The sequence below is a fragment of the Euprymna scolopes genome, chromosome 18 (assembly GCF_053919585.1).
Source record: "Euprymna scolopes isolate OS-2025 chromosome 18, ASM5391958v1, whole genome shotgun sequence".
In the NCBI taxonomy this organism is placed as follows: domain Eukaryota; kingdom Metazoa; phylum Mollusca; class Cephalopoda; order Sepiida; family Sepiolidae; genus Euprymna; species Euprymna scolopes.
Window position 1 is genome coordinate 63,772,164 of NC_136499.1, and position 14,844 is coordinate 63,787,007.

The 14,844-nt window shown below is 32.7% G+C and overlaps 1 protein-coding gene across 2 annotated transcripts in view; it reads left to right on the forward strand.

The window, feature by feature from the left end:
• Positions 1-14,844, forward strand: part of LOC145297637 (WD repeat-containing protein 97-like) — a 105,284-nt gene that overhangs the window by 72,353 nt on the left and 18,087 nt on the right. For both annotated transcript variants that reach the window (XM_080143741.1, XM_080143742.1), the window contains exons 18-22: positions 2,813-2,968; positions 4,090-4,168; positions 5,936-6,153; positions 7,886-8,047; positions 13,477-13,779. In XM_080143741.1, coding sequence (XP_079999867.1) covers positions 2,813-2,968; positions 4,090-4,168; positions 5,936-6,153; positions 7,886-8,047; positions 13,477-13,779 — 918 coding nt within the window. The remainder of the gene's footprint in view (positions 1-2,812; positions 2,969-4,089; positions 4,169-5,935; positions 6,154-7,885; positions 8,048-13,476; positions 13,780-14,844) is intronic.

Sequence of the window (14,844 nt, forward strand, 5' to 3'; positions counted from 1 at the left end):
CATTGATATAGTTGAAGTTCTGTTACCTGCTTCTTTGTTGATTTCTTTAAATTAACTCAATAACTGGACAATTTTTCGAACAAGTTCTCATTGGAAAGTTGTTATGGAAGGAATCTTATCAATAGTATGCATTACAAGAGGTTTTCATTGTTCTAAATTCCTTTTCAGCATGTGGTCACATCATGAATGTTTTTTTTTTAATTAAGCTGATCCTGCCTTTCAGCTAATTTGCTAATTGCCAATAGAAAGTGTTTAACGTGAGAGACTATATTTCTCTTGGTTGTAATGATTGATTGTTGAAAAAATGATAATTCATTTATTGAAAGATGCTATGTATGTAGGAAGCATGATAGTGATTTTAAACCATATTCTCTGACTCTGAGTGATTTAAAATACAAAAAATAATATTAATTTGATAGGAAACGAAATGAGAGAAATTTTCCATATGTTTACCTCTATTTGCCTAAAATTCAGCTTAGTTGCAAAAGGTAACATGTTAGCAGCACGTCATGCCTGTTATTTGAAAATATGATGTAGACGGTGCATGTCCCTTCCATGTATTTTCACCGGCAAGCAAAAAAGGGAGTTAATTTGTCTTCATTTACAATATATTTTAATTAATATTAGTACAAACAAAATGTGCTGATAAATCGGCATTAGAAAACCTGTTAATCGTCTGATTAGCTGCTAATTATCTGATTATCAAATATCAATTAATTGGTAATTAGCTGAATATCAAATAGCAATTAATTGGTAATTAGCTGATTATCAAATATCAATTAATTGGTAATTAGCTGAATATTAAATACAAATTAATTTGTAATTAGCTGATTATCAAATATCAATTAATTGCTAATTAGCTGAATATTAAATACCAATTAATTGGTAATTAGCTGATTATCAAATGCTAATTAATTGGTAATTAGTTGAATATCGAATACCAATTAATTGGTAATAAGCTGATTATCAAATATCAATTAATTGGTAATTAGCTGATTATCAAATACCAATTAATTGCTAATTAGCTGATTATCAAAAACCAATTAATTGGTAATTAGCTGATTATCAAATATCGATTAATTGCTAATTAGCTGATTATACAAAAACCAATTAATTGGCAATTAGCTGATTATCAAATACCAATTAATTGCTAATTAGCTGATTATCAAATACCAATTAATTGGTAATTAACTGAATATTAAATACCAATTAATTGCTAATTAGCTGAATATCAAATACCAATTAATTGGTAAATAGCTGATTATCAAATATCAATTAATTGCTAATTAGTTGATTATCAAATAGCAATTAATTGGTATTTTGCTGATTATCAAAAATCAATTAATTGGTAATTAGCTGAATATTAAATACCAATTAATTGGTAATTAGCTGAATATCAAATACCAATTAATTGCTAATTAGCTGAATATTAAATACCAATTAATTAGTAATTAGCTGAATATCGAATACCAATTAATTGGTAATTAGCTGAATATTAAATACCAATTAATTGCTAATTAGCTGAATATCAAATACCAATTAATTGCTAATTAGCTGAATATTAAATACCAATTAATTGGTAATTAGCTGAATATCGAATACCAATTAATTGGTAATTAGCTGAATATTAAATACCAATTAATTGGTAATTAGCTGAATATCAAATACCAATTAATTGGTAATTAGCTGAATATTAAATACCAATTAATTGCTAATTAGCTGATTATCAAATACCAATTAATTGGTAATTAGCTGATTATCAAATACCAATTAATTGCTAATTAGCTGAATATCAAATACCAATTAATTGGTAATTAGCTGAATATTAAATACCAATTAATTGCTAATTAGCTGAATATCAAATAGCAATTAATTGTTAATTAGCTGGTTATCAAATATTAATTAATTGGTAATTAGCTTATTATAAAATACCAATAATTGGAAATAATCTAATTATCAAATATTGATTATTTGGTAATTAGCTGATTGTGAAATACAAATTATTACTTGGTAATTAGCTAATTATCAAATATTGATTATTATTAGTAATCAGCTGATTATCAAATATTGATTATTATTATTATTAATAAGCTGATTATAAAATACTGATTATTTGGTAATTAGCTGATTATCAAATGTCAATTAATTGGTAATTAGCTGATTATCAAATACCGATTATTTGGTAATTAGTTGATTATCAAATACCAATTAATTGCTAATTAGCTGATTGTCAAATACTGATTATTTGGTAATTAGTTGATTATCAAATACCGATTATTTGGTAATTAGCTGATTGTCAAATACTGATTATTTTGTAATTGGCAAAACTGCTTATCAGTCATCCTAAGCACAAGGTCAGGAAAGTGGGATTTGAAAAGCCTGCACCCGAGAGGAACAACACTCTTGCCTGGGGAGCCCCATCGACATTCCCTGGTATGTGCCTCAGGCGATTAGCAATATATTATCTCCTTCTCAAAGGGCTAGACAGTAAAACCTGGGAGTGTGGACTTCTTAGAACTACATTTGACCATAACTTAGTTAACAGAGAACAAGACACATCAACAATAATCTGGTTTCTGTTGGGTTTGAGCTCAATAATTTCATCAAATTGACCTTTAAACGAATTTTGTATATGTATGTGTATCTAGAAAATCTTCAAAAGTGTTTCTTGTCATTTTTCATTAATCTATAAGAATTAAGACTTAATGGTTCTCAAGTATGAATGTTTTTCCTATAACTTAACGAAAGCAATAAAATTATTCATATTTATTTTCGCTTCTGACAAATTTATTCCGTATAAAATATTTTCCAGGCTTTCAAGGTGTTTACAGACCGAGAGAACGACTTGCGTCTTATCAAAGATGGCAAATACTTCAGCACCAAGAAAGTCACTTCTCAATCAAAGACCATTCAAAATGAAGCCTTTGAGAATTATCTGAAGCTTATTTATGACAAAGTCAATATGCAGGTAAGAGTAATGAATAATGCAATTGTAGGGGCCAATCAATCACAGCAAGTCAGTTGCCTGTGTTTGGGTACCTGGAGCTTTTATTATTTGCATTAGTTAAACTATTTATCATAATCATGTAACACATACAATGCATATAATGGTGCACAGTTCTATATATGGGATACATAAGCACTATTGTTGTGACTAGATCACAAGTAAAATAAGTCCTAGTGTTATCATCTTCTATAATATAAATCTCACTTGTCTGTTTAAACGTATGTATGTATGAATGTATATATGTATGAATGTATGTATGTATGTCAGCCTAAAACTTTTGACAAAAGCAACAGATTGGAATCGTTTTGAAGCTCGATCCTTTGGATGACAAATATCGAAAAATTGGGCAAAAACATTAATTCCTTCACTCTCAATTGAGCACTTTTCTACAGTGAGAGGGTTGCTTTTTTGCCAATATTTTCGAAATTCATCACCTCTTTTCGATTGTCTTGCCTTAATTTAAATTTACATCACTTCCGGTTTGCTGATGGGCGCAACAGCAAAGATGTTTTTTTTTTCACGTTCTTTTCCTCCTTCATGGTACGGGTTCAAGCCTGCCTGCCTGCCTACTACCACTTTTTTTTTTAGCTCAACACACACCTCCAAACACCTGGGCAACGCCGGGCACCCCTACTAGTATGCTATAAAAGAAACGTTTATCTTCTTTTCTTCTCTAAAATAATTCTCTTGTCTATCATGATACCCTTTCTGTTTTAAAAATAGTCTTATTTGATTGGCTAAGACAATTCTCGTTGACTAATCAACAGACACTCAATTTAGATTTAAAATCCTATTCTTCATCTTTTTTGAAAATATTCCAAGAACAACTCTTCTTGTCTAAATATTAATGGATGTCCACATAGTTAAAATGCATATTTATAGTTCAAAACATTGTTAACACCTTCATTACTAAACCAGCCTACCTGATAAAATGGGCACATGAGAATGGCAGATAGCAATATACTCCCATTTCATTAGGCACCATTTTACAGCAAGATGTCACTAAGTCGCTAGGCAGTGGCATTCGTATTAACGAATATTAAGAAATTAAATTATCATTATTATTTATTATTTTTTTATAGGTACCAAGCGAACTAAATTTCCTGAATGATGATATTGATGAGATGGTATCAGTTCCTCGAATCAAAAAAGATTATCCTGGTATGTATATAGTGATGATTCCTTCCATAGTTAATTTAATGGCTTCAGTTGGATTCTCATGTATGGATTCTCTTGGCCGCCATATTTTTATTTTCTTCAGTCCTGAACGGATATAAGTGTCCGAATATGAATTCATCTGTATGTCTACTAATGTATATTTTCTGTCAAAAATGTTGTACTACAGTCTTTACTAGTGTTTGCACTCACTATTTATTTAGATGTATTATATATTATGTAATATAATTATAATGTTTAGATTTTGTATGTATTAGAATGTTTCCCAAGACTGAACGAGGATCAACAAATGTTCCACACATCCAATACTTTTGTATTGGACGTGTGAAAATCAGTGAAGTTGCACATTTTTCAATCAAATCAATTAATTTCCTGTTCATGTCAGGGACTCACTGCAATGCACTGGGAGGAAACTTCGCATGCCTTCCAAAATTGACTTAGACCACAATACATTGTAGTTTACATTGCACTGTAGAGAACCTACTGTTAATTTTATGAAAATATTTTTATATAATGGCTTGAATAAACGTTTAAAATGTAAAAGTCATTATAATAGTTCAGTTGTGCTCTAAACAAAAACATCCGCTTATGACGCGCCCCTGTCTTATCAAAGAACGTAGAGTATATGTTTGATCCTTCTGCTTGTGCAGTGTGTAGAAGACTAGGATATAAATACCCTAACTCGCTACAAGAAAAAACAATGGAACGAATGGAAAGAAGGAAACAAAGAACCCAAATGCTGGAATAAAATAAACATGTCGTTTATTTTCTGTTGAGAAATGAAAGTCTTGGGTGTACACGTGTTCATTCGGCCGTTGATGACTACGAGCGTGGAAGGAAAGGGGAATGCAATAGAGAAACGCAAAGTGGCAAGCCGGCCTGTAGAAAGAGAGGGTTGAGCTCAGTGGAGAGTCGCGCACATGTCTGTTTTGATGGACCAAATCCGAAGGGGAGATTGAGTGAGAAAGTCAATCCAGGTTATGGAGATAGAAAGTATATAAAGTATACGTACGGTCTGACAACTTTTTGTCCCACGTAGTAGCAAGTGATGTGAGGTACGCACGTGCACGCGCATGCCGAAAAAGCACGCTGTCGGTCCGTAGACCGTCCAGCTAGGAGGCTGGTCTGAAAAGGGAGAAGCTGCTTATTGCTCTTTCTTTTATAGGGGTTTCCGCTGGTCTTTTGCGCATGTGTGGATTTCTTTTCAAAGGGGAAGTGACGTTGTCCTTGTGTGCGTACGTGTGCGCGTGTGTGAGTACATGTGTGTACGTTAGCGTGTGTGTATATACACGTGAATGTGAGTGTATGCACGCGAACGTGAATATATGTACGTGGTGGACGTGGGCGCGTATGTTTGTGTGCGCGTATGTATATGACAAGTAATATGGCTTGTAATGTGGACGCGTGTTTTTGTGTGAGACTAGAAAAGACTCGCGCAAGTGATAAAACTTGTCAAATGTACTTCTTTAATCAGATTTTTTTGATTATTGATTTTAGATAGTTATCAGGGGAATTTAGATACAAAGCCTATCTAAGAACACTCCCAGACACATAAAATATATTTGTGTGAAACTTTAAACAAACTGGTCCGGCTGTTTTGGAGTCCATAACACACACACACACACACACACACACACACACACACACACACACACACACACACACACCATGTATTTTCAAGTAATTGTGTTTTTCGTTTATTTTCCTCAAATTATTTTTAGGAATGTTGCTAATTTCTTGTATGGATTTCAGAATTGAAAAACCGTATGCCAGAGAAAATTCCTGCATTTTTCCCTGACTGGCGATCAGCCTATACCCGCCCTCTGCCACCCGAGGTTAAAGTCCAGTTTTCTCACAGAATCAATCCAAACAGTTATTTGCCTAATTCGGTTCTCATCAAACTATTGTGGCCCGACCGCGAGCCCCAAAAAATAGAGGACGGCAAAAAACAACACAGCATAGAATTAAAGGTAATGTAAAACTTAATATGAACTCCATTCTTAAATTCGATGAGATGTACAGATGTTAGTCTAATAATTAGTAACTCACCAAATTTATTTAGTTGTCTATTTAAACATCTATTATTTTAATGATCCTATTACAAATTTTAATAAAGAAAAAACGGGTTTGTATTACTGTACACATAGATTCGAAACAGTTGTCAAAAAACAAATATATAACAAATAAATGTTATCAAAGGCAAGATAAATTACTTTTCTACCAAACTGGATATAATTTTCGTGTTTTTATTCAATTTAACATGTTTATTCAGCTCGAAAAGCATACAGTGTTTACCGATGTATTGGAAAATTTAAAATGGCGGCCGACTCTCTCTTTAACACGGTAAGTTCGGAAAAAGATGTAATAAATAATAAACTATGCAAAATACTGTTAGAAATTTGCTCGATATATGTTACCATGACATAACTTGACATATATTCGGTGGTTTTTAATAGTATTTTGTCTAGTTTATTATTTATAACACCTTTTCCCAAACTTACCGTGTTAAAGAGAGAGTCGGCCGCCATTTTGAAGTTTCCAATACATCGGTAAATACTGTATGCTTTTTGAGCTGAATAAACATGTTAAATTGAATAAAAACACGAAAATTATATTCAGTTTGGTAGAAAAGTAATTTATCTTGCCTTTGATAACATTTATTTGTTATATATTTGTTTTTTGACAACTTTTTCGAATCTATGTGTACAGTAATACAAACCCGAAAAAGCTTATATAGCGTACATTCAAAGTAACGCCTGTAATATAAATAAGAATACGAAAATAAATAAATAAACAATAAAAATCAACTACTATGAAAGGGACACAACTCTGTTATACAACTAATAATACAACCATGATTATCTCCCTTCGATATAATGTGGACATTTTAAATTAAACAGTTAATTAATTTCGTATGAATTGCTAGCTGTTTTAGCGATATTTTTTCTAGTTAGTATCCCTTCGAGAAAGACATTGAGTACTTACTGGGTAGGAGACACGTGAAGGTTGCAAATATTGTAAGTGAAAGCTTTTCTGTGGAATCAATTTGATTCGAATTTGGCACACTTACTTAACCACGGTCATCTCACAACCTTAACAATTAAAACAAGTACAACATCTAACTTTAGTTTTAAACAATTTCATCTATATAATAATTTATACATAATGTCATCTATATAATAATTTATACATAATGTCATCTATATAACGATGTATGCATAATTACATCTATATAATAATGTATACATACTGTTAACTATGTAATTACATCTATATAATAATTTATACATAATGTTATCGATATAATTATATCTATATAATAGTTTATACATAATGTCCTCTATATAATTACATCTATATAATAATGTATACATAATGTTACCTATATAATTACATTTATATAAGAATTTATACATGACGTCATTCATATAATTACATTTATATAATAATTTATACATAATGTCATCTCCATAATAATATCTATATAATATAATAATCTATAAATAATGTCATCTATATAATTACATATATATAAACATCTACACATAATGCCATCTATATAATTGCATCTATATGATAATCTACGTATAATTTTATCTATATAATAATCTATATATAACGTCATCTATATAATTTCCACAGGTGTAGCAAGTTTTGTTGATTTATATTTTATTTGTGTTTGTCTATTATTTGATCTATCAGAAACTATTTGACAACTTGAAACACGTGGTGCCTCAACAAGTCGAGAAAGAGTATCCCGTCTTACCGCCTTCACCGATTTCCACATCATCTTCAAGTGAGCAAATACCGATTCCAGAAACACCAAGCCCGGAATCTCTCAGCGAAGCGATTTTATCGGTCGAAGTAAGAGTTCTTCATGTAATCTTCTATACATTACTTCGTGAGTAACCAGCTGCCCATGCGTGTCACTCGAGCCGTTTGTTGGTTTAAACCTTTTCTTTCTCTTCTTCAGCTATCTATGTTGCTTTCTACCTATTTGTGATGTCAGTTACTAGACAATATGATAAATAGGGCTAGGACAACAGCATATTCTTTTCATTGTTTTGACTCTCGAGTGTGTATCCGTTGATATCTTATATGCTTTTATATAGAGTGATGTGGTTCTCGGTTGATTAACTGTGTCTATGTCTGATATATACTCAAGAGTCAAAACAATGAAAAGAATATGCTGTTGTCATAGCCCTAATGATAAAGAAGGAAAAAGAGAACAGAGAATCAGTAACTACGGGCATTGCTTAACTTTCCTGCCTTTCAGTTTTTTCCCAACCTTCTCTTTCTCTCTCTCTCTCTGCTCTGTAAACTTAATCTCTCTCTCTCTCTCTCTCTCTCTCTCTCTCTCTCTCTCTCTCTCTGTAAACTTAATCTCTCTCTCTCTCTCTCTCTCTCTCTCTCTCTCTCTCTCTCTCTCTCTCTCTCTCTCTCCTCAACCACTACACGTTACCATGCATATCTTCACTTCATTAAGTCGTATTACGTAATTAAAGTCACAACTTTTTTTCCACAAAAATTTGTTTAAACAATTTGTGGAACTTGTTTAATGTATTTATTTGCTTCCCCACCAAAGCAAATTAGGCACAAGGCCGTTTTTAATGTGGGGTAAAAACCAGTTCCCCTAAAAGTAGGCAAAAAGGGGGCACTCTGGTTACCAAAAATAATACTTGTCCCAGTATAGAGGGTTTCCCCTCCATTGACTGTGCCAAATTACCTTAAGTGCAGCATCTGCAGACAGATACTACACTTTGATCCTGGCCCGAAGGCCAAGAACAACAGAAAAAAGGCAAGCCTAACTTGTTTAACTAAACTTATAAAAAGTATAACATCTGAAAATGACACCATGAAATCTATATATGTATAAAAATGACCTTGTCTCTTTGCGTGCATGCATGTGTGTGTGTGTGGAACGGTCTCTGCTAAATTACTCTGTCGATTTTTGGTCTAAAAATATGAAAATTGATATACAGGGGATTTGAACCTATGGAACAAATTCGATTTGGTTTTTAGTTTGTAACAATAGCCGCTAAGGAGTCAAAATTGAAAAATTGAAACGTGGCTGGCATAAGTCACCTTAAAGTGCTCCTATGCTATTCTCGAATGAAGCAACCAACCCACGTAAACTAAGCACTAACCAGCATCAAGGAAACCATAACAGAAGTAAAACAAAATGCTACAAAGAACACAGTACGAACACAAGGGAACCGAAGTAGCCAAATATTTTATAAATTGTGCCCTCCTCCCACTCCAAAAGACATCAGTCTCAGATGATACTACATAAAATAACTGTGAAGGTTCAAGGCAAATGAAAAAGCCGAGAATGGAAAGCACTAATCAGACCTCCACTGCAAGAATACAGTGAGTACTTTGCCCTGTGGGAGGTTTATTGCCATCCAAATACCCGGAGAAAATCAATGGTAACTGGCTGTTGCAGTAATGCAAAGTAATTTGCACAGATCATTGAAAGAAGTGGAGAGTACTGAAAATCTGGGAGGACTGATGATGACCTGTATGAAAACTCCTAGTGAATACAAATAATAATGATAAAGATATAAACACATGAGCAGTGCCACTAGTAATATTCTCTGGACCGTTGATACACTGGACCAAAGAAGAACTGAGACATCTTGACCAAAAGACCAGGAAACTTATGACCATGCACAATGCACTACACCCAAAGAATGATGCTGACAGACTCTACATAAAAAGGAAAGACTGAGGAAGAGGGCTGGTAAATATAGCAGACTGTGAATGACACACACACAATAAAAAGTATTAGAAAAATACAGAACACAGAAAGGCTAATCACTGCAGCAAGCGACACTGTAAAAATAAACAAGACAGAACACAGAGGCAAAGATTAAAATGAAGAAAGACAAATGGGAAGAGAAACGGTTGCATGGGTGATTCATAAGGATGACAAAAGATAAGATTCACAAAAACACTTGATTATGGCTACGAAAAGGACACCTAAACAGAGAAATTGAATCATTACTAACAGCTGCATCTTAAACACTCAGACAAATCGCAAATCGTGCAAACACAAACCGGTAGCAGTACTTGAAAACAAAAATCATAAAATCTTATGAGACATGGCAGTACAAACAGATAAACCTATCCCAGTAAGGAGACAATATGTTATAATAGTTAGCAGGAAGGAAAAATCCTGCCAGATTCTAGATTTTGCTGTTTCAGCAGACCGCAGGATGACCAGCAAGGAGACAGAGAAGCAGACCTAGCCAGAGAGCTGAAAGGGATGTAGAACACAAATAAAGTCAAGATAACGCCAGCAATTGTAGGAGAACTAGGAACAATCATGAAAAACTTTGAAAAATGAAGGTGAATAATTGGAATCGGGAGGGGGGGGCGAGAAAATATAATGTGGAGACTAAGCCACATGAGGTACAAACGTTAACTAACCATATAGAAACTGCAACAGAAGCAAAACAAAAGCACAGAAAAACACCACATGAAAACAGAAACTGCAAAATTGTAAGTTAACTACCACCACCCACCCGCAATTTTTTTTAAAAGTAGTGTCAGCAGACTTTTTACTGACTGTTTTTTTTCTTCAATGTAGCATCATGGTGACGAAAAAAAAAATGTATAAAATTCTGAAGATGACGTCAATCATCAAAATATTAATTTTAAACAAATAAATATTTGTTTATTTTCATAATATTGTGTTGTAACTTGACTTATAAACATATTTTATATGCATTTTATTTTAAGATAACGCATGCTTTTTTTTATCATGCTTCAACGTTAAATAACTCAAAAAGCATTGATACATCTTAAAACAGCAATGGCATGAAATAGTCAAGAAAATTTTTTCTTACTGTATTTCGGAAATAAATATTCCCTCAAAATGTGTTGATACACCATAAAATAGATAAAATAGATTTTTATTCTACTTCAACAATAAATAATCCCAGAAGAAGTCCCAAATAAATATTCACCCAAAAGGTTTGATATTTTGTCAAACACAACATACAAACCAAAAATTGTACTCTCTTGCCGTCCTCAAGTTGCCATTTGCAATTTTGTACTATAACAAGAATCTCAGTGAACAAAGATGTTGTAAGTTCAATCCCTGAACTTTGCTTCAGCAACATTTCTAAGAAAGAATTCATCTGATAGAAGAAGTTGTAAAGTATGGAAAATGGATTAAGAACAGACTACTATACTCGTATCCAGCATACTAGTTCTCATTAGGATGGAGAAACCGAGAAGAGAGCACTAACCAGACCTCGTCTGAATGGGTGCAAAGAAGACTTAAACCTTGAGGAGGCTTATTGCCACCCAAATTCCAACAAATACTAATGATAGTGACAAATCAATGGAAAAAAACTGTTGCAATGATGCAAATTCATTTGCAAAAGTTATCAACAAAGATGGAGAGTACTGGATATTTGGAGAGACTTGTTGTGACCTGGACTCCAGGGAACACAACTGATTATTTTCAGTGGCTAATATTTGATGATGGCTTATGGTAAGAACACCTAGTGACTACTACTACTACTACTACTACTACTACTACTGCTGCTGCTGCTAGTGTAATGTTGTGACCCTTTTGGCTGTGATCATAGCATAGTATCTGTGTTACTGTGGCAAGCAGGGCCAAGGTTCAAAACATTATCATTATTTTTTTATTTTTTATTATTATTATTATTATTATTATTATTAATTTTATTATTATTATTATTATTATTTTATTATTATTATTATTATTATTATTAATTTTATTATTATTATTATTAATTTTATTATTATTATTATTATTTTTATTATTATTATTATTAATTTTATTATTATTATTATTATTATTTTATTATTATTATTATTATTATTTTTATTATTATTATTAATTTTATTATTATTATTATTATTATTATTTTTATTATTATTATTACTAGTTTATTTGAGCGACAATAATGTTACGTTGTTCTTATTTAGATGACGACTTATATATTTGTTGTTGTTCATGTTAGTAAGAGTCTTGGAGTGATAGAGACAGTCTTAGGAGTGTTCATGTTGTTGAGTGTTCATGTTTGTGGAGATAGCATATTGGAGACATAAACAGGGTATTTATAAAGAGAGAGAGAGACAGTTCTGTATAGATATATAATAGACAGTGTACATGTTACTACAAGAGCACCAAGCCTGTAATTCAACTAAAAGAGATTTTTGAATATCTTGATAGATAGACCGAGAGTTCGTTTGACATTTACGTTTTGGCATATAATATAAACACGCTACCTTTCTCGTTGTAATGATGAACACAGAAGACGGCAGTTATAAAAACACATGATGATACGTTTATTTCTTCTTCGACCGGTCGGACATGATTTTGTATTTCAGGGATTCAAAGTTGTTACATGGTTATCTCTAAAACCCTCTCACTTCCAGAGGGTGTCTAGCTTCACAAGTTCGAATCTTTGACTATCCTATTTCATATTTACTCACTTACAAGAACAGGCTGCTGTTCTTGTAACAATAATAATTGCCAATTGTTAATAAACAATTAAATTGGGAAAAAATGATTGCCATATAATATCACAAAAATAATGCGAAAATAGAAAATAGATGTAAACATGATTTTGGTTCGCATAAATAAATAACTAGATTGGGGACATCAGCTGTTGGTCTGAGACACGTAATGACACGTGATGAAATGTAGATTTGGGGAGATTCTAGCCAGTCGTTAGCTGGACATCAGAGAGAACGGACGACTCAAAATGACGCGGGGAGTGGCGTTATTTCAGGCAGCCAAGCTGTAAAAACGTGTAATCTCTGAAGATGCCGGCCGGATCATGAAAATAAATGTTTGTAAATAATTCAGGTATGTGTTGTGTTATTTACATCTGTTAAAAAGAACTGTTTGTCTACAACTGTTTCGATACATCCACGTCAATCGTTTCCTGTTAGAACTGTTGCATAAATGTTAAAATATACACACTAGACGATTAACTAAATGATACGACGTATATACATACACGCATTTACACGTACACGAATGTATAGAAAAAGATAAACTCCACATTCAACGTGTACGCCGTTACAGAACATATTCATACACCTGCCTATATACTACTACTACTACTACTACTACTACTACTACTACTACTACTACAATTAATAATAATTTTTAATAATGATTAATAACAATGATAATAATAATTAATCATAATTAATAGTAATAATAATTAATAATAATGAATAGAAAAGAACATAAAACAAATAGCCAAAGTATATTTGCTTTCTTTTTCTCTCGTGTTTAGAAAACAGAAACACTGGAAACTGTGGAGGAAGTGCTACCAGTCGACACAGCAAATGCTGAGACAGTAATTGTCGAAGGACCGGAAGGAAGGAATTCTGTTATTAAGTATGTCTCACGACCAAAGTCCTCTTATGCTGCCGAAATAACTCCAGCATCTTCAGCATCATCAATGCTACGGTTACCTTCGGCAACACTGAGTCGAGAAGTAGAGATTACTACACCGGAAGAAGACAACTATCCACCCGAGGTTGGAAAATACCAAGAAATGGAATGGTTCAAAACATGTTTCCCTGAACAAAATCAAGTGAGCATTAAGTTTTTTTTTCCATCTTCAATAAAATTGAATTATTAACAAATTTTTTATGCTCTCTCTCTCTCTCTCTCTCTCTCTCTCGCTCTCGCTCTCTCTCGCTCTCTCTGTCTGTCTGTCTGTCTCTCTCTCTCTCTCTCTCTCTCTCTCTCTCTCTCTATATATATATATATATATATATATATATATATATATAAGGTTTAGATGAGATAAATCTCCGGTACCGTCGGTTTCAAACCTGATAATAGAGAACCGTTTTAGATACCCATATCAAGCTCTCTTCAGCCGTTACTCATCTGTTTTATAACCGGAATTGGAATCATACAAATACATTACGCGATTTCCTTAGATTTTTACTTGTGCGAATGGAAATTTAATTAACTTTCTTGAATTTACATTTTTGAATTTTACAGAGCAAACAAAAAAGCGACCGTAATAGAGGTCAGTGTACCCAATGATACAGGGCTTAACAGAGTTGAGAGGGAAAAGATAACAAAGTATCAAGGACTTATGTATGATATGAAACGAAATTGGAAATTAAAAGACGTTTCAATTATACCAGTCATCATAGGAGCAACTGGGCTTATGAAAAAGAACTTTAAAAAGTACATAGCAAGCATACCTGGTGAACCAAGTGCAAGTGAAATACAAACGATTGCACTGAAAGGGACGACTAGAATCCTGAAAAGATCTCTTGGTTGGACTCACTAAAATAGGGGTAAATGTCAGACATCTGGTTGGATGTCCCATCCCCTAGAAGAAAAAGTTTAAGAAAAATGAAAAAGAAAAAGTGAAATCACTTTTTCTTCACCATATTCCCTCTGCTTCACTTTTTGTTATCAAGTAAGATCTTTGACTTACTTGCAGTTTCATGAAATAAATCCGATCCCGCATTTTACTAATTCCTACCCTCTGATGAGAAGGAAAGTATTTCTTCGAAACTCCGCGGATTAAGGACTATCCACTTATTAAGTGTTTCCTTTTCAGATTAAATATGTTTTTAACTCTTTTTCAAAGTGTTTTTAACATGTTTTATTAACTATTTGCTCTTATATATAT